General features: G+C 34.6%; 2 protein-coding genes and 2 long non-coding RNA genes across 4 annotated transcripts; all 4 read right to left on the bottom strand.

Annotated features, from left to right (window-relative positions):
* Positions 1 to 292: 292 nt before the first annotated feature.
* Positions 293 to 4,829, bottom strand: LOC113726210 (ubiquitin-conjugating enzyme E2 variant 1C-like). The gene is made up of 4 exons (XM_027249804.2): positions 4,645 to 4,829; positions 2,539 to 2,678; positions 1,106 to 1,231; positions 293 to 559 (listed from the first exon to the last, which is right to left on the bottom strand). Exons 1-4 carry the CDS (start codon positions 4,679 to 4,681, stop codon positions 419 to 421), a joined length of 444 nt encoding a protein of 147 aa, XP_027105605.1. The 5' UTR covers positions 4,682 to 4,829; the 3' UTR covers positions 293 to 418.
* Positions 4,830 to 7,443: 2,614 nt separating this feature from the next.
* LOC113726218 (uncharacterized) lies at positions 7,444 to 11,498 on the bottom strand. Its single transcript, XR_003457489.2, has 3 exons — positions 11,118 to 11,498; positions 10,358 to 10,540; positions 7,444 to 7,759 (listed from the first exon to the last, which is right to left on the bottom strand). It is a non-coding gene; the product is annotated as an uncharacterized lncRNA (long non-coding RNA).
* Positions 11,499 to 13,559: 2,061 nt separating this feature from the next.
* Positions 13,560 to 15,063, bottom strand: LOC140035249 (uncharacterized). Its single transcript, XR_011839234.1, has 2 exons — positions 14,037 to 15,063; positions 13,560 to 13,873 (listed from the first exon to the last, which is right to left on the bottom strand). It is a non-coding gene; the product is annotated as an uncharacterized lncRNA (long non-coding RNA).
* Positions 15,064 to 15,727: 664 nt separating this feature from the next.
* On the bottom strand, positions 15,728 to 17,113 carry LOC113726227 (borneol dehydrogenase, mitochondrial-like). Its single transcript, XM_027249827.2, has 2 exons — positions 16,917 to 17,113; positions 15,728 to 16,757 (listed from the first exon to the last, which is right to left on the bottom strand). Exons 1-2 carry the CDS (start codon positions 16,952 to 16,954, stop codon positions 15,977 to 15,979), a joined length of 819 nt encoding a protein of 272 aa, XP_027105628.1. The 5' UTR covers positions 16,955 to 17,113; the 3' UTR covers positions 15,728 to 15,976.
* Positions 17,114 to 18,288: the final 1,175 nt, after the last annotated feature.

An 18,288-nucleotide genomic window follows, 5' to 3' on the forward strand; every position in this document is an offset into this window, starting at 1 on the left:
TTGAAAAAGACTTATTTTAATGCTAGGTGGTCTAGTAAATGAAGCACATGTATATAACGTTATATATATAAAATTGCTATCTTGTATGCGCAAGATTTATCACACAAAAACCAATTACATTGGCATGTAACACAGCAGTTAAATTCTACTTTTTAGCCACTCTCAGCCGCATCATCCTTAGATCTGAAGGCACATTTGACTTTCACGGATCACTTACTTTAGCAAAGCAAGCATGCATGGATGATCAACCAGAGGAATATGCAGAAATCAAGGCAGTCAAGCAGAGACAAGATTCACTCAGTCAAGATAACTGTCCATTGACATAAGCAAGTTGGATACATTTACTCACATATGAGAAATATCTATAAGTTTACATGTCCTTTCCTTCTATTACAAAGTCTTATTATGACAAATCCAATTAGAAGAAGGTACCCTCAGGAGGTTGAACAAGCTTGCGGTTATGCGGAGCTGCCATTTCCCTCCTCAGCTGAGTCAGTATGTCTTCCATAGTGAACTCGCGCTGCCAATTTGTCAGCATGCCAAACTTCTTTCCTTCAACCTGTTACAGATTAATCTGTCAAAATCATGGTAATTACACATCATAGCTCCCTTTCACAACCACACAAACAGACCAATAAATTTGCTAAAAAGACTCCTATGGAATGTAATCACACCAAGGATCTGTAAAATGATAGTACAAGGAAAAGTTTGACTTGCACACAAGTAGTGATTCTAGATCCTCCTTTTGGGACGCTCCAACATTCAATTCTGAATCTAAACGAATAATAGTTTCTACTTACCAAATCATCTAAATTGTCCAAACGCATTAAGCACAAGATCTAAATCTCTAAAGGACCTCTTGTCTAGAGATATATCAAGGGACAATTAAGCTATCTTTTCAGGATTGTAAGCATTCCATTGAGCCTAAGATCACTATCCCTCTACACAGGGAATCACTTCGTTAAACATAGAAGATTCCCAGGGCTATAATGGGGCTCTGGTCTGTATCATCTTATGAAACTTTTAGCTCAAACAGAAGTTTATCAAACAATGTAAAAAGGCAAAATGGTAATGAACCAATACTGTCACACAATGCTAGCATTACCACTCCCGTCTCAGGATTCACACAAGTCATGTTGACGCGGGAATGGAAACGAACACTTGGAGGCTTGTCCGGATAGTCTTTGTCACAGAAGAGTTTCAGTTGATAAATACGGCCTTCATGCACAGTCTGGAAAATGACAAAGCATATAATTGAGACAAATTAACATCAAAAAGTGCATAAAGCTCTAAACTCTAATACTTTGCATGTTGAGCTTTAGACTTTCGACTCCTTGCATCCAAGCTTCTGGATATAGTGTTTGAACTGTGTAGATCTATATTACATACAGTTATGCATAAAGTACATTTTCTCCAGTTTGTACACGGACAAATCTGTACCCTCTTCTCCTATATTGTATTAACATGACAACAGTTAACACTAACTACCATGCAGAAATGGAAGCTACATGCCACCAACAATTTAATGTGTCACCCACCCCAAACTACGTTATTGAATAAACTAGAAGCACACATCACCAAAACTTGTACAGGGTGTTGAGTGCAAACATGTATGATAGCATTAGATTGGAAGTATGGTTATGGCACATCATCCAAAAATCAAATTACACATAAGTTTGCAAGATCTGTGAGTCAATGCCCACTTACCACAAAGATAATTTCAAGGAATGAGTTGTTCAACAAGTACAGTTTATGTATCTGACAACTGACAAGTGAAGTACATTTTGAAAATATGGTACTGGGCCTCCTAAAAAGTTTGGCGAATTAAGGCTTTCAGATTTGATGCAGTCTGGAAAATGTAACAGGAGTAGCTCTTGCTGCTTCAAGGAGCACTACTTCACATCTCATAGGCAAAATGTCCTATTCTCTACTCTTTGGTTACTTTCACCAAATGAAACGCCAGCAGTTGCTAAATCGTTACTTGGTCCAGAATGTTCCATACAACAAAAAGTGAAATAATGTCAAATCTACCTTCACTTTCTCCTTGATATACAGGCCAAGATGTTGTCTAGTTTCTCCTTTGCCTATTACTGTTTTCAAGTCTCCTTTAATAATGCTAAGTCAAATTTGGGCATTCAATTTGAGAAGGCAGAAGGATATCTTTAGGGCACATCAAAACTGCAACAATTTGACTTCTGCTTTAACAACCCACAGCTTCAATGCATATAATCTATTTTTCCCTCTTTTAACCGATATCAACAAGCTGCAAAATAATTCCTCAAAGCAACAATGTAGCAGAAGGATTTTAATGACTAACACTGAAAATACATGATCAAGGAAGTGAAGTCACGATTCATGGTCCATTGCTATCAAACAAATATAAAATAAAAAATAAAAAGAGGATACTCACACTACAAAATTGAGTGGTAGACAATCAAGGTGCATAACAGTAAAGAAGATTGGTTGACAGGAAGTCATACTTTTGTCCCCGACCTTTATTGCCATTAATGATACAACAAGCTTACACAATGCACTTACATTATGTGGACCAATTATGGTGCCGGTCCAAGAACGCATATATATGTCATCAGCATCATCCATTCCATAGCTGACAGAACCATCTCCAATACCCTTCTCCCCACGTTCAAGTTCCTCCAACAGCCTGAAGTTTCGAGGAACTGTAGACAAATAAAAATGTGTCATACCATAAAAGCAACAAATTCAACGTGATCAAATTGACATGGTCCTGAAAAAGCAGTGTCATCTTTCAAAACCAGCAAAAAACACACATCAGTCCTAAAGCCACGAAGACTTCAAACTTTATCCAATGCATAGCAACCATCCCACTATTCATTAAGCAAGCGACATATGGAAATTTCAGCAAAGATCTGTTGGATCTGACTCTAGTAAGTATGTAATACCACAAACCAGGACACTTTATCCGAACAATGAAGTAAACACAAATAACCTCAAGCCTACATCAACTTTATTTCTACCAGCAAATAGAATTCAACAGTTCTAATTCAATTAAAGATGTTGATGCATGTAAACAAATCTCACAGATGTTTAAATAGAAGCAGATAATATTCATGGCCAAAAATGAGTTCAATCCGGAAGAACTGTGAGACAATCCAAATAAATCAGTAGGATGAAACATGTATTTTAAACATAGAACACAAAATATTTCTTGAACAGGTACTATCTTATGAGTGTTCTGTGCAGTACCTAAAAGACAATATCCTTAATCCTAATGGCCCAAACTAGATTCTTCTCTTTATGCACACTAGGTTGTCGATGTACTAGTTTTATACAGGTAAGTTTGCCATGAAAATGCAAATGGACATTAAAATCCCAATGGACCCCACAAAATTTATCTCTCTCACTTTGCATAGGTAATATCCAGCAAAAGAATCATATGCATCTAGCAAGTTGTTCAAAAAAAATTACTGAGCTGATCAAACCATATTTAGAATAGAAATTCAAAAAATGAAAACTGTATGCTATGTAGAATGCACATATTTATATATGAGACTCAGATAGATTACCTAGACAAGACTGAATCAAAATAGGGAGATTTCAAAACTGTTTCACACCTTTCAGTATTATCTAACTATCCCAAATAGGCCCCTCTCCCAAATATATCTCAATTGTATCCACGTCATTGACAGACAAAAACATAAAAGCTCGCCATCTGAAGTCTTACATGCAATTATATGAGTCATGACACATGCGACAAATTTGTTCTACACATTCATTAACCAGCCAATCCCTAAAAGGTCAGACATCGTTCCAAGTCCCAACTTTTATTCAGCAAATCACTTCTTAGACACATAACTTGTTCTCAATCTCTTCCAATTCTCGCTTTCAGTTAACTGTTACATCATACAAAAATGCCATTTTTTTGGCCAATTCAGCTCACCGCAATAGACATAACTATCATTGAGTCTAAAAACAATTGCACATGAGCTCAAATTCAGTTTCAGTTTCCTAACTATTGAATCTTTTCTATTTCCAAAACTACAAACTAACTCAAATAATCACATGAGAAACAATTTCTCCATGCAACAAACAAAGTTTGCGCTTCCTGTCATACATATTGAACATATTAGCCATGCATCAGAATCCAGCCAGCACATACATCTAAACAGCCCAGTTCAGATTCTCTATGGCCTATCACTTTTAATTCATTCCCAAAATTCAAAAAAAGATATTCAAAATTTTCCAATTATAAAAAGACAAACTTTGCCATACCACTTTAACATGTGACGAAGCAAGAAAACAATAGTCAAACCAGGTAGAAAAATTACATAAAATGCTTCACAAAATTAAACTTACGGGCAACATGCAGGCACTAGATACATACAAACTACAGGAGGGCCAAAGGAAAAAGGGAAAAAAACAACTACAAATCAGTAACAAACAAAACCCATTTCAATATACTCAATTCAAATCAAATTCAGATAACTCTTAAAGAAGTCCAAGTCAAAAATTTGAAGAGGGTCACTAGAATAACTCAATCTAGGAACAATATATTTGCAAGATCCACCGACCCGGTAAAAATTTTTTTTTTTTTTTTTGGGAGCAAACCCATCAAAATTTTAAGCACTATATGGATTAAAAAGTATGTGGAACAAGAAATTATACCAACAACGCTGGATCCACCTGAGGCACCTAGAGCCATTGTTGTAGTTGTGGCTTTTGTTGGGGGGTGGCTTTGGGTTTTTGATGGAAGATTAGAACCGACCAAAGGTTAAAACGGTGGGCTTATTCAACACATGAGCACGAGGGGAACTTTATAGCGGTATGACGAAAGAAGACCACGAAATAGAGGAATATTTTCTTGTTTGGTAATTGAAATAGAGGAATATATAAAAGGGGTAAATGGATAGGGAAAGGCAATAATTATTGTACAAGAGTTGAAAATTTTATAATACTTTTATTTCGTGGATGCTTTTGGAAAAATATTACTAAAACAAAAAATATTACATAATAATTTTAATGCACTTTCTTTATTAAATTAGAGTACAAGGATAAAAGACAAAGAAAAGCAACTTTCGTGTAGAATAAAAAGAAAAGATAAAAAAGATGAATGAATGAATGAATTTATTTCCTTCTACACTCATTGCGTTTATTCTATATATTCACTTAGATATTTAAATATAGATATATAGATACTTAGATCTATATTAAGAATTTAAAATTGAATTAAATTAATAATAAAATATAAATTTAAAATTCATCAGAATTCAAGTTCTTTGTTATAATTATTATAAGATATTTTTATTTATAAATAATAATACTAGGTACAAATAATAAATCGAGACATCCATTCTGTGATAAATTTTAACTTTAGTGTATACAGGGTATAGATGCAACAATATAATCCAATTTCAAAATTGAAAATTCATTTTGTGTATATATAGCATACATCTACACCTGCTATTGTAAAAAGTTTTCTATTACACCAATAGTGGATAAAAAAACTTATTCCTTTATAGTTATGAATACTTTTACACTCTCTTTGTTTTTCTTTTTATTTTTTGGATTTTTGCCTTTTTTTTTTTTTTGCTTTCTTTTTGGGAAAGAAATATCAAAGCTTCTTACTTTTTTCTCATAAACTAGTTTTTCATTTTCTATAAGGGAAAAAAAAAAGGAGGCGTGGGTTTTTTTTTGTTTTGTTTTATTTGGCTTCTAATTTGTAGTAGCTAGATAGATTTTGCGCCTATAGACAAACATACCAAATATTGACATAAATATGAATTATTTGCGTGCTCCTGCATTAACAGCCATCACTAATCTTCCCAATTACCCAAAAAAAAAAAAAAAAAATCTTCCCATACATAAAAGGTAAAGAAATTAACCCTTAGAAAAATGCTTTTACATTTGGAACATTCCAGAACGCTGCATAGGTCAAAAATCTCTCTGTTTGGTCTGCATTATTGCAAAAAGAATTTTATATCATTTTTACAAAAGATTCTTTTAATTTAGGGAAAATCGTTCAAAATATCACTTTCATTTTTTATCAAATGAATTTTTTTTGTCCTTCACTTTTAAAATGTTAACTTTGTATTCTTTACAAGTTTAAGTTAACAAATTTTGATCTCAACCTAAGTTTTCAACCATTTTTAGCCTGAAATCATAATATTACCCACATACAATCATTTTTTTATATACAAAAAAGTCAGAACTCACTTTTTTAATGATAAAATGAATATGAATTGAATCAGATCTCACTTCTTTAGGAGAAAAATGAATATGATTTAGATAAGATTCTACTTTTTTGGAGACAAAAATGAATATGGATCGAATCATTTGTTCTACTACAACTGACATTTGATCTTTTTGTCCTTTCAAAAAAATCATGTGCAGGTCATGTGATGGATTCAGTGTAAAAAAGTGATAAAAAAATTTAGATTATGACCAAGTTTTACCAATTTGATTTTATAAAGGACATAAAATTACTATTTTAGAAGTAAATGATGAAAAAATTCATTTGATGAAATATGAAGAAAATTTGAACGATTTTCCCTCTAATTTATTCTCCAACCACTTTTTGAATACAAGTGTTACATTAATTTTTTTTTATTAAAAAGTGAAGTTTAAAATGGTTATCATTAAACTCTATCCTAATAAAGGTGGTGATGAGAAGCTAGGATAGTGAAAACTCACAATTGCCAGAGGTTTTCGCTATCAAATTGTCATTTTCAAGGGGAGTGGACGTGACATATTGAGAGAACGAAGGATAGGATAAGAAAGTAGGCAACAACATTGTCCATGGGGACAAGGGTCAGTAACCTTATGATCATCAAATTTTGGATTGTTTGTACTTGGTGATATTTTGATCCAAAATACCTGCTGAACTGTTAGAAGATAGGCATTAGTCTTCAGATATACCAAAATTGGATATTTCTTTAGAATATAAGCGAAAGGGTCGGCAGATCAAGAACTGTTGATAGAACAAATAAAATTGATGAATCTAATATCACATGCTTTACTCCCTCTCAATTTTTCCTAATTTAGTGCTGCAAAAATGAAGTTAGTGGCTGCAGACAACAGTTTCAAGTTGATCAGAACTTAAAAAGATTGAGGACAATTGAAAGGGCTGCACCCCAGCACCCGGGAAATGGGAAAGAATTGCCAGATTTCAAAGGAGATCATGAGGAAATTTGAAGTTCTTCCTCTCACATTCCATCCTCATGTAGCAATTACAAAACATAACTTCCTAATTTGCCCACAAAACAACAGTGATGCATCCAACAGTCTTGAAAGAATCACCAATCTCATGTTCATGCATTCTAAAGTACCTAATTTGTTCTGATGATTCAGGGTTTGCTGTCAAAGCGAATAGGAAATTTCGCAAGGACAAGGATGATGCCATCTTGATGGTGCAATCCATTACACTTAAATAGCTAATGACCTACTGCAATTATCAACAAAGAACAGTTAGAGATGAGAGCATATGTTTGATTATCATGACAGAGTGTGCAAACTTGCAAGAAGCACTACATGTAAAAATTAGTGGGGAAACAGAAACAGATTTCAATAACTATTGCACAAATAATACATGCTGATATTCTTCAGAAGCCAGTGCCTAATCCTCCAGAATCGTGTGTCAGTCAAATTCAATAACATTCTCATTCAATGAACTTAGACTGCCATTTGTAGTCTCATTAGTACTCGTGCACTGTCGCAGCTGTTCCCTAAGACTTCTCACAAGCTCATTAAGTTTCTGAATGCTCTTCTCCTGAGATAAGATGATCTGCATTAAGCAATGGCATCTGTTACAAGAAACAATTTTTTGAAATGTACATTATATACACACAAAATTGTAGTAACTCTCGCGATAGATCTCATTTGGTATGTTTGAAAGACAGTATATGATCTTTATCAATAATAAAGGCAGAATCAAATGGAAAACAGATAAAAATCATAAACACCGGGGTATCGCTGATGTATAGAAGTAAAAGAAGATTAAACTAAATCAAACACCATGTCCATGAGAAAAAAATGCATAACCAATAATCAAATTCGTGATTCACCGAAGACCATAAACACTCAAAACTGTAGGAAACATGCGACTAGTATTCCCTCCCCCCCCTCCCAAAATAGAAATTTTTTATTCTGTGACTGGAGTAGTACTACTGGTTGTTTTATATCAATCAATATTTGACTAAGCGCAGTCTTCAGCCATCAACATTTGGTGGTATCATCAACTGTAGTAGCTCTATAGAACCAAATGCAAGTTAATAATTATCCTGATACAATATCATGTGAGATGTTTATTTTTGTCTTCAGGATAATCCACAAAATGCTATTGTGTGTTAAACTAAGACATTCTATATGAACTGGATAGAGTAAATCAACATAAATGGCTGATACAAGTGATGCTACAGCAATTATGTAAAGAAACCTAAGCCCTTTTAAAAGACCAACATTCAAAATCCCATAAACAACATCATCAATGAGCAGAATATCGCTGAAACAATCCCAACCTCCAACAAAAGAGAAAAAAGACATTGTCCAAAGATTAGTATAGCATTGGAAACCAGCTTCCATGTCAGTGGGTGGTGCAAAGAGGCAGGCTTCATATATGGCAGGTGGCAAGGGGACAGGGCTCTGAAAGATGCATTGGGTTTGCCAGTGAATTTGGTTGCTTATATTACAGTAGTTTGTTGGATGAGTATAGCATCAAAACCATTTCAGGAAGACAGAGAACTTCCAAGTGGAGGCAGTAGACTATAGCTGCACAATTTTTGAACTTAAAGGAGAAGGTGATAACCTGACATCCTAATGGGGACAACACAGAAAACTCCTTCTCACATTGAATATCTAACAACAGCAGCGACCAGCAGAGTCACTTCCTCTTGATTTGAGAAAAGTACAAAAATTTAGCTGTTGTTTATGTAATTGGGGCCACCTATTATATGAAAATTTAGGTGGTGCTACAGGAAGTGAAAGAGCTGAAACTGTGAAAAGCCAGGAAAAGACTCAGCAAAAACAGTGAAGTTTAACATACTCCTTTTGTCAACCAAAAAGATTCCATCTTTCAGTATAGGTCTTACATTTTTGCACTTTGAGCACCACATTTACAGGTAAAATAGTCATCCCACAATTCCAATGAGGGGCACATCTTGAGATACTAAGTGCCTGTTTGGGAGTACAGTGACTTCTGGTGAAATGCTCCTGAAATCTAAAAGGTCCGAATTTAAGCTTTAAAACAAGTACAACCAATTCCAGAAGTATTTACAAAATGTGACAGGACACCTTTAAGGGTACTTTTTCTCAAACTAAAAATACTACCTAGAAGCACCACCTGCCAAAAGGGAACTTAGAATAAAGGAAAGCTGTAATACAACAAATCAACTTATCTTTAACCTAAAGATACCAAACTTAGAAGGAGTATACAACATGTTCTTCTAGACATGCACAGAAATTAACAATGTACCACTGCACGCTAATGTAGAAAATATCAGATAACCAAGGGGCACCACATGATCATCAATATTGCAGGTATGCGCCAAATTTCAATCTTAAATTTGGACTTTTAAATTGAGGTTTGACAAGGCGCAAGAAAAGAGGCCATAGCCAGGAAGCTGGTTTTGAAGATAAAAGTAAGGTGCTTATGACCCCAATATATATATTTCCACCAAGGATCTCCACAAGTACAAGCTTATGACTATCAACAATTTGTTTAAGCAATAGACTGGTGATTAATAATGTCAGCAGAGATATTCTTACTGCAATGCTTTCAACAACCCAAACATATGATGCAGCTATGTGGAAAAGTATTTAACATAGACCTCTCTTCTTCTCCCAGTTCTCCAAACCACAGCCTAGAAAATTGTTTGGTTGGAAATTTAGAGACAGATTCCCAATGCAGATATCCTACCAATTAACCAAGGCACCTGCATCATCTTTCCACCAGAAGTAAATCACACTCTTTAAGATATATTTGCCCAAATAGGTACATAGTACAGTGTAACTCAATGTCTTCCTGAGCAATTCCAGTATCCAAATTGTACTTCGTAATCTAATACAAACATTTCTGGTTCAGTATTGGTGATTCTTACCGAAGGACAGGTCAAACATTCCTTAACGTTGTGATTCAGAAAATGAAAATCTCAACTTTTGACAATAGAATTTCTGCATGGTTAAAAAAAGGGAAATCCCATTGTGTTGAAGTTCAAAAAAAATACAAAGGAATCATGAACACCACACCGAGAATTCACTAACCGGTGGATAACGTAACTATGACTATGAGAGCAACAAACAGAAAGTCCAAACAAGAGCAAATTGAAGTAGCTCCTCAATGATCAAAAACAGCACACCAGAAATAGCAAAAAGAGATATCCATTACCTTCTCTTTTACAGCTTCTTCCCTTTTTGAAATCTGTTGCTGCTTCTGCGATATATTTGGACTCAACTCAACCTCACTCTTTACTTGTTCTCTCCATTCAAATTGGGATGTAATTATCAAAATAAGCAACAGAAACACAAGCAACATTGGTCTTGACATCTTTACTCTCTCCTCCTATAATCCCTGTACACATTCAGATCTTAAGCAAGGCTCATACTTACATCTTCAAATAACCAGCTCCAGTACAATCTAACTAACTTATACATGCATCACAAAACACAAACAAACGGAATTTAAATGCACATTTCACTCATACAACCTTAGAGACAAGAATTCTCTCTAAAGCTAATCTTTGTCTACATGAAATTCAGGGCTACAATTCAATAGGGTCTCCAAAATTCAAAAGCCAAAATTCAATGCCAAGCAATTCAATTTCAATGCTACTCTGCCCGAATTCCAACTTTAAAAGTTCAAAATGCCAAGCAATGAGAATAGGGTCTCCGTTTATACAGGTAATCCAAGTGTTTAGTGCATAAAACTAGACATTTAACTGATAAAGCAACAAACTTTATAACTATTTCTCTACAACACCTAAATGAGAAAGAACCACAACAAAAGTACATCAATAAAACCCCCATCTTAAAACCTCAACTGAAAGCATAGAATTGAAGTTAAAATAGCTAAAGTAAGAATCTTTTACTGAATAAATTAGCCCCTTTCCATTTGGGCAGCCAAAAACTGTAAAGAAGAACTAACTTACAGATCAGACCGGCTGATAACTGCACAAACACAAAATTTACGGATTGGAATCCTCTCCCATATGGGTCCTGAAAAAAAATCAAGCGCTCTTTCAAACCACTCCTTTTTTCGTTTTTTCCTTCTGGTTAAGTTGGACTCTGAGCAATTGAAGAAAGACCCAGTAATAGTAGATTGTACTGGTAGTGAAGGTAGCAGAAGTAGAATCCCAAAAAAGGGTAGTGGGAGAAGAAAATCAAGAAATGTAAGCAGTAATAGGATTCTGGGAAAGAGGTGTGAAACTGGGAAGGTGAAAGTTTACTAATGGATGATGATTTTGATGTTTGATGACGATGATGGAAACTAATTTTGGGTTAACTTAGCAGGGAATTATGAATTATGCCTGCTAGGCTTCCGTGGTATTGTTTGTATTATTGCAATTTAATTACTATTTTATTTTTGGGATAATTTCAGAAATCTCCCTGAGGTTTCTAACAATTGCAAATTTGCAACCACTGCCTTAATATTTGAAAATGCATGGAAACCCCCGATAAAAAATCCATCTTGGTAACAATTGATGATATAAATAAAAAATTTCAATATATATCCAATATTACCCTCTTTGATATGTAAACAAATTGAAGCTAAAAAGTCAGCTATCATCATTATTTGTTAGGTGAAAATTTTAAGATGATTTTTTTTGTACGAAAATTTAAGCCATATTTTGAAAGCATTCTTTTTTGGTACTTAGGACTTTGTTTTTGGTTAAGCAATTTTTGGAGGATAATTATTTTAACAAATGCCTCTCTAATTAATTGGTTGACCTTTTGTAAATTGATTAATAGATTTAGTCAGAAAAATTGGGAATGAAGCATTATGTACTAGATTAGATGACGTTAAAAGTTTTAAAATAAAGAAGTATTAACAAAAAAGAATTTCTATTTTTCTCTTTTAAACTCATTTTCACTTAAAATCTGTAAAAATTTGTGATGGCTATCATAGTCTCTTTATTGCATCAAGGGAGTAAAATGTAATTTTTTTTAACCTTAGGGGAAGTGGCCACAATTGTTAGAAATCTAAGAGAGGTTTCTCAGATTATCCCTTTATTAATTTTTATATTATGAGCCCGCATTCCTCATGGCAGACAAATCTAGAGTAAACAACTACATGTAAATTAAATTTCCACTAATCATGAGTGTTGAACCTTAAGAATGGGCACACAAAAAAATTTCTTGCAAAATTTTCTAAGCTCTCTATTTCTTTATTTTTCTATCAATACAATCTAAGACTCAAATCTAGCACTCAATCACCCAGAATTTGTAGTATTTAAATATCACTTTTTTTTTTTTTTTTTGGATAGTTGAATTGTCGTGAAGAGTTGGCAAAGAATAGAATTGGTCTAAAGAGTGTTTGGTGGCTTTTGCTAGGTTTGCTTTTTATTTATTGTTTCTTTGTTGTCAATACTTTGTTTGGTTGCTGGTTAGTAGGAGATGTATACTTTGTTGTCGATACTTTCTTTGTTTATTTCCACCATAACCTCATTCTTGAAAACTATTCCCAAACATGGACTTTCAGTATGGAAAGTATTCACATTTCCATCTTATATTAAGAGGTATAATCCACATCAATAGATTTTTAATACCTTTTCAATAGTTCAAATTTTGCTACTTATGTACAATCTTAAAGATAAATAAAAATATTTCTCTATCTATTATTGAGTTAATTAGTATTTCTCACATTAGATTGGCTCATGCAGCGTGTTAATTTTGATACTAACACTGATATAGTTATATTTTCTCTCTCCTATTTTTTTGGAATGTATTCTCTTTTGATAAGTCAAAAAAAGCAAGAGAATTTTTTTTCGAATTTTCTTTCCCCTTATAGTGGAATTTTTATAGCTCACGTAAACTATGATTATTATGTATCTTGAAATGTTTACTCGTACTTCAAATAATTTGAGTTTTTGCAAACTTCTTAAAATTTACAAAGTTAGAAGGCTACGATATATAAAATTGCAAGTAACAAGAAAAAAAAGAAAGGAACTTGTGATATAATAATCAAGAATAAAGCTAGGAAGGAATAATGGCAGCAAAAAAAAAAAAAAAAGGTTCTTCAGCAAAATCATTGCAATTTGGAGGGTGATCAACAATTTTAAAATACTAATTATGGATTCACTTTCCTTTTTTAATTTGTTTACAGAATGTCCTTAAAGTACTAAATAAAGAAAAACTGCATAATATATAAACAAAAGATTTACAAGTTATTTTTTTCCTTTCGTAGGGAGTCTACATGGCAATAACTAGATTAATAAGGGAATAAAAACTGAAAGATCATTACTTTGGGATTATTTTTTGAAAAGTAGATTATTTTAGCCAAAAACTCCGACCATTTGGCTATCGTCTAATTAGACGCAAGCAGAAAATACACTTGCAGTAAATGAACTATCTATGCTAGAACATACACTTGCTGTATTTATTATGCTGCCACAGGGACTAGGCCAGCAAGGTTTACACTGATTATGCGTTCAAAATCGGATTATACCAGCATTGTTGAACATGATGTCTAGGTTCTCATACTTGGATTTTGTATATCAGATTCTTGAGTCATCACAACGAATAAATGAAGTTGAAGAAGGATCCAAATCTTGGCATACTTTTATCAGCCAAATCACCTCGAATGTCAGCAATGTCTACTTCTGCTCCATGTTTAGCAGAAAGTCCAGCAGCGGACTTGCCAATTCCACTAGCTGCACCAGTGACCAAACCAACCCTATCTTCAAGCCTGGAGCAAGAAATACAAGTTATCACCATATGCAGATATCTAACCCCAGAAAATATAACAGAAAACAGAGAGCAGAAGAAATTTCATGTTGAATTGGTTGTAAGTAAAACTCAGCAAAGATGATCAGATGCAATCACTATTTAACGATGGGTAAGGGCTTTACCTTCTCAAAATATTTGAGGCCATTGACATGCTACTAATGCTAGTGCTGTCTATGTAGTAGCACTACTAGTTCTCATGTGAGCCATGTTTAGGCTTATATATATAGTTGCAAAATAATTGCGAGAATTATGTAAGTGGTCTCAAGATGGCAAAGAAGTAGGGTCTAAATCAAGTCCGAAAGTGATTATTGGTTGGACAGCCAAATCTAAACTAATTGGAGAACAACAAATTCAAATACTTTCTCAGTAATCCAAACAACCTGGAGGAATTTAAGAGGATTTCAAATCCTTCGTTAAATTCCTCAATCCGATCGTAACCTCAGCAAGTTTCAACCCAAAGAGTTGGCATCTGATCAAGGTAACTACTTACTAGTTACCAACCAAAATCAGGACATTTGCCAGAAACAGCAATCGTTATCTACTTTCTGTCAATATTCTTGAACAATCCACTCACTTGTCTTCTTCCTTCCTTTGTTCCTTCTTCACTCTATTTCATGTCATTTGGCCATTTCCTACTTCAGAAACTCCAAAGCTTAATAATTCACCTTCACTACCAAAGCTGCCAATAATGTTCAATCGAAAAATGCTCTCCCATATTATTACCTGAAAAGTAAGTTCAATTTATGCTGGCAATAGACAAGTACTTGTTTATTCCTCGGCTGTTGCAGCTCACTAGAACCTCAAAACCCAAGATCCGATTCTTTGCAAGAACTTAGTATTCACTCTTTTGAGCCAAGTTGTGATTTAACTGTAAAAGCTACAGCCTATGTGGAAGCTGACAAAATTAAGGGCTTGAGTTTTTAGCACAGTTTGTCTCTTACCTGTTTTTTAACAACTTTAACTACAGTAATTTCAAAAAACTCCTCAAAATTTTTAAATTACACCCTTTAAAATATCTAAAACACACAAAAAATTTCCCTTCCCCCCTTTTTCTTCCACCTCAAACCACCACCACCTCAACAGCCGGTCGGTGCCGGAGAGGGAGGAGGCACTGGCCACCTCTTTTTTTTGGACGTTTTATTTTATTTACAAGTTTTACAATAATAAGAAAAATTTAGCATGTGTTTACACCCTCTTCTTGAGACCAGATTGGGTAGAGGGAGAGGGGGAGAGGGAGGGAGAGGGGGAGTGGGGAGGAGAGCGGGAGAAGAGGGGGAGAGGGAAAAAAGCAAAAAAAAAAAAAAGCTTTTGTTGCTTGGTTCTAGCAGGAGGGAGAGGGGAGGGGAAGGGAGAAGAAGAAGAGAGGACAGAAAAGAAAAAAAAAAGATAAAAAAAAAAAAAGTTTTCCATCAATTAAATGGATTTAATGGAGCACCTATTTAGATCCATTCAAAATTCATGAATGGACGTGGACAGATTATTAATGGAAGAATTTGGAAGAATCAACATAGTTAGCTTGGATTGTAATTGATACCTCCACTTAAAATATTCACCACATCGTACGTTTGTTTCAGATTTTAGCCAATCTATGATTTCCTTTTTTGCCAATAAGAATGGAAATAGACATCAAAGAAAGTCACGTTTTCAAGACTTGCTAAAGGAACCATTGGCAACCAATGGAATGAGAATTTGTTGCAAATCAAACATTGGCAGGGGTTCTGGACGAACATTTAATCTCACGCTGAATGAATCATCAAGCTCCGGAGGTGCAAATATCGGGCCCATAGAGCAGGTTTAAAGATGAAAAAACAGATTTAAGGTCAAATCAGAGAGGAAGTCTTTGTAATAAAACTGGAAATTTCCTTCTTCTTCACTTGTGAAAGTACAGAGCATATTGCTTCTGAACATAGATTTTTTTTCTCAATCTAGTTACATCTTTGAGTAATCGAATATCGTGACTGGAAATTCTTCAGTGGTTCATGAGAAATTCAGAAGTACATAGTTCAGACTTTTGCATAGATAAAAGATTCTTAGATCATTTCTGCAAAACAATGAAAACTCCTCATTTTTGTGAGTTCTCAAACATACACACAGCTGAATTAACAATACTGTAGCCTCCATCAACCACAAGATTGTGCCCACTGACATATTTGGAGTCATCACTTGCCAAGTAAAGAGCTGCATCAGCTACATCTTCTGCCTTCAGTTCTGCACCATCCAGAAACTTATATACTTTAGAAACTCCACCATAGATTCTTTCAACGACATCCGCCGCCAAAGGCGTGGGAACATAGTAGGGCGACAGACAGTTCACGCGAATGCCATATCGTCCGAGATCAATAGCAGTATTTCTTGTTAGGCCTACCACAGCATGCTTTGAACTCACGTAAGCATGAGGAGCACCTCCGCCTAGGGTAGAACATGAACTTGCTGTATTTATTATACTGCCACAGCGATTAGGAATCATCACTCTTGCAGCATGTTTTGTGCCTAAAAATACACCTACAAGGTTTACGCTGATTACGCGTTCAAAATCAGATTTTTTATCGTCAAGAATGTTGGATGTGCCTGATCCCGCTATACCAGCATTGTTGAACATGATGTCCAGCTTCCCATACTTAGAAACTGTAGTGTTCACTGCATTTTCTATATCAGATTCTTGAGTTGTATCACAGTGAACATGTGAAGCTGATGAAGGATCCAAATCTTGGCATACTTTCTTGGCCAAATCATCTTGAATGTCAGCAATGACTACTTTCGCTCCATGTTTGACAAAAAGTCTAGCGGCAGACTCACCAATACCGCTAGCAGCACCAGTTATCAGTGCAACCTTTCCTTGAAGCCTAGAGCAAGAAATACATGTTACTATTTGCAAATATCTTTAAAAACCCAGAAAATATTACAGAAAACAGAAAGAAGAAATTTCATGTTGGATTGATTATAAGTAAAACTTTACAAAGATGATCAAATTCAATTAGTAGAAATGATTTGTAAGTGCTTACCTTTTCATAATATTTGAGGCGATTGCCATGTTTGCCATGGTACTAATGTCAGTGTTTGTCTATGTAGTACTAGTAATTCCCATGTGAGCCACGATGATGAGGCTTATATGGTCACAAAACAATTGCAAGAGGTATGTAAGTAGTCAGGAGATGACAAAGAAGTGGTCTAAATCAAGTACTAAAGTGGTTATGGATTGGACAGCAAAAAGCTAACTCAATTTATAAGCGTGCTAGATGTGTTCACTTTCAAATCTTCAACAGAAAGATGAATGTAGAAGTGTATTACTATTGCATGGATCGTACTGAATTAACTGTGGATATGCATTAACTTTAGTCGAATGAAGTCAAATGAAACACGTTTTAGTCTGTGTGAAATGAACATGAACGTACGTATACTAATTGAACATGTTCCTTGTTTCATTAGTTCAAGTAAATAAGAGCAGCCTTTCCCGATCTGCCAAGTTTCTCTGAGCTGGAGACACGACGAAAACACGAAGAGGGAAGGTACAACTGAGTTGAAGTATGATTAACACAACTGAGTTTCTCCTTTTACTGAAGCTGATGTACAAATTTTAACTCAACAGATTTAGTTTCTCACGTGAAAAGGGTCAAAAAAAGGGGGAAATAAAATACTATAGAGAGTTTCTTTTTTATGGGTTCTAGATATTGATAGAAATTGAACAAGGGTGTGGAAAGCCGTGAGAATAAAATATGACATTGTGAGTGTGTCTCTGCATGAATATATGTTGTAAAGTAGAAGTCTTGAAGGAGAAGGAGATCCTAGGGAAAGATTTTCTTTTGAAGAAAATGAAATACTAAATGAATAGATAGTTTTCAGTTCTAGACAAGCTGACGTACTAGATCAAGTGGTTGAAAAAGAAAATACTATCTGGACAAATAGTTGTTTAATTCTAAAGTGGTTCAATATGACTCTATAATAACAAAGGAATACAAATCTAATTGTAATTCAAAGCTAGAATGTTGCGTTAGGTTCAATTCAATTTGTATCCAATTAAGGTGACTTCTCCACTTGTGCATTGTGTTAGTAAGGATTTGTAGGACTGTTTGTTTTTCCTCTGCTAAAAAATTAAAAAATATTTGGTTCTCAAAATTAGTTTGTTAACTAAATCAATTTATATTAACCGAAGAAATACAAGCCTGTGTTAAACTTTACCATGACCTGCAGGGGTGCTAGCAAGTCAAGCTGCTCGCGAGTAGCTTGCTAGCAGCTTGATCAAAAGCTTGACTCGAGCTCGAGTTCGAGATCGAGCTACTCGTTAAATTTAACGAGTCGAGTTCGAGCTCAAGAAATAAGTACTCGAGTGCTCGTCGAGCTTAATCGAACTTTCATATTTCATTTATATTATATATT

The sequence above is a fragment of the Coffea arabica genome, chromosome 1c (genome assembly GCF_036785885.1).
Source record: "Coffea arabica cultivar ET-39 chromosome 1c, Coffea Arabica ET-39 HiFi, whole genome shotgun sequence".
Taxonomy (NCBI): Eukaryota; Viridiplantae; Streptophyta; class Magnoliopsida; order Gentianales; family Rubiaceae; genus Coffea; species Coffea arabica.

What these genes read in the sequence shown, in the direction of transcription:
- LOC113726210 (XM_027249804.2), bottom strand. Translation starts at nt 4,681, where the DNA reads ATGGCTCTAGGTGCCTCAGGTGGATCCAGCGTTGTTG. An exon ending in AGGTGGATCCAGCGTTGTTG is followed by an intron (nt 2,679 to 4,644) that starts GTATAATTTCTT and finishes ATTTGTCTACAG; the next exon opens with TTCCTCGAAACTTCAGGCTG. An exon ending in CCATAATTGGTCCACATAAT is followed by an intron (nt 1,232 to 2,538) that starts GTAAGTGCATTG and finishes GTCATTTTCCAG; the next exon opens with ACTGTGCATGAAGGCCGTAT.
- LOC113726227 (XM_027249827.2), bottom strand. Translation starts at nt 16,954, where the DNA reads ATGGCAAACATGGCAATCGCCTCAAATATTATGAAAAG. An exon ending in GCCTCAAATATTATGAAAAG is followed by an intron (nt 16,758 to 16,916) that starts GTAAGCACTTAC and finishes TTCTTGCTCTAG; the next exon opens with GCTTCAAGGAAAGGTTGCAC.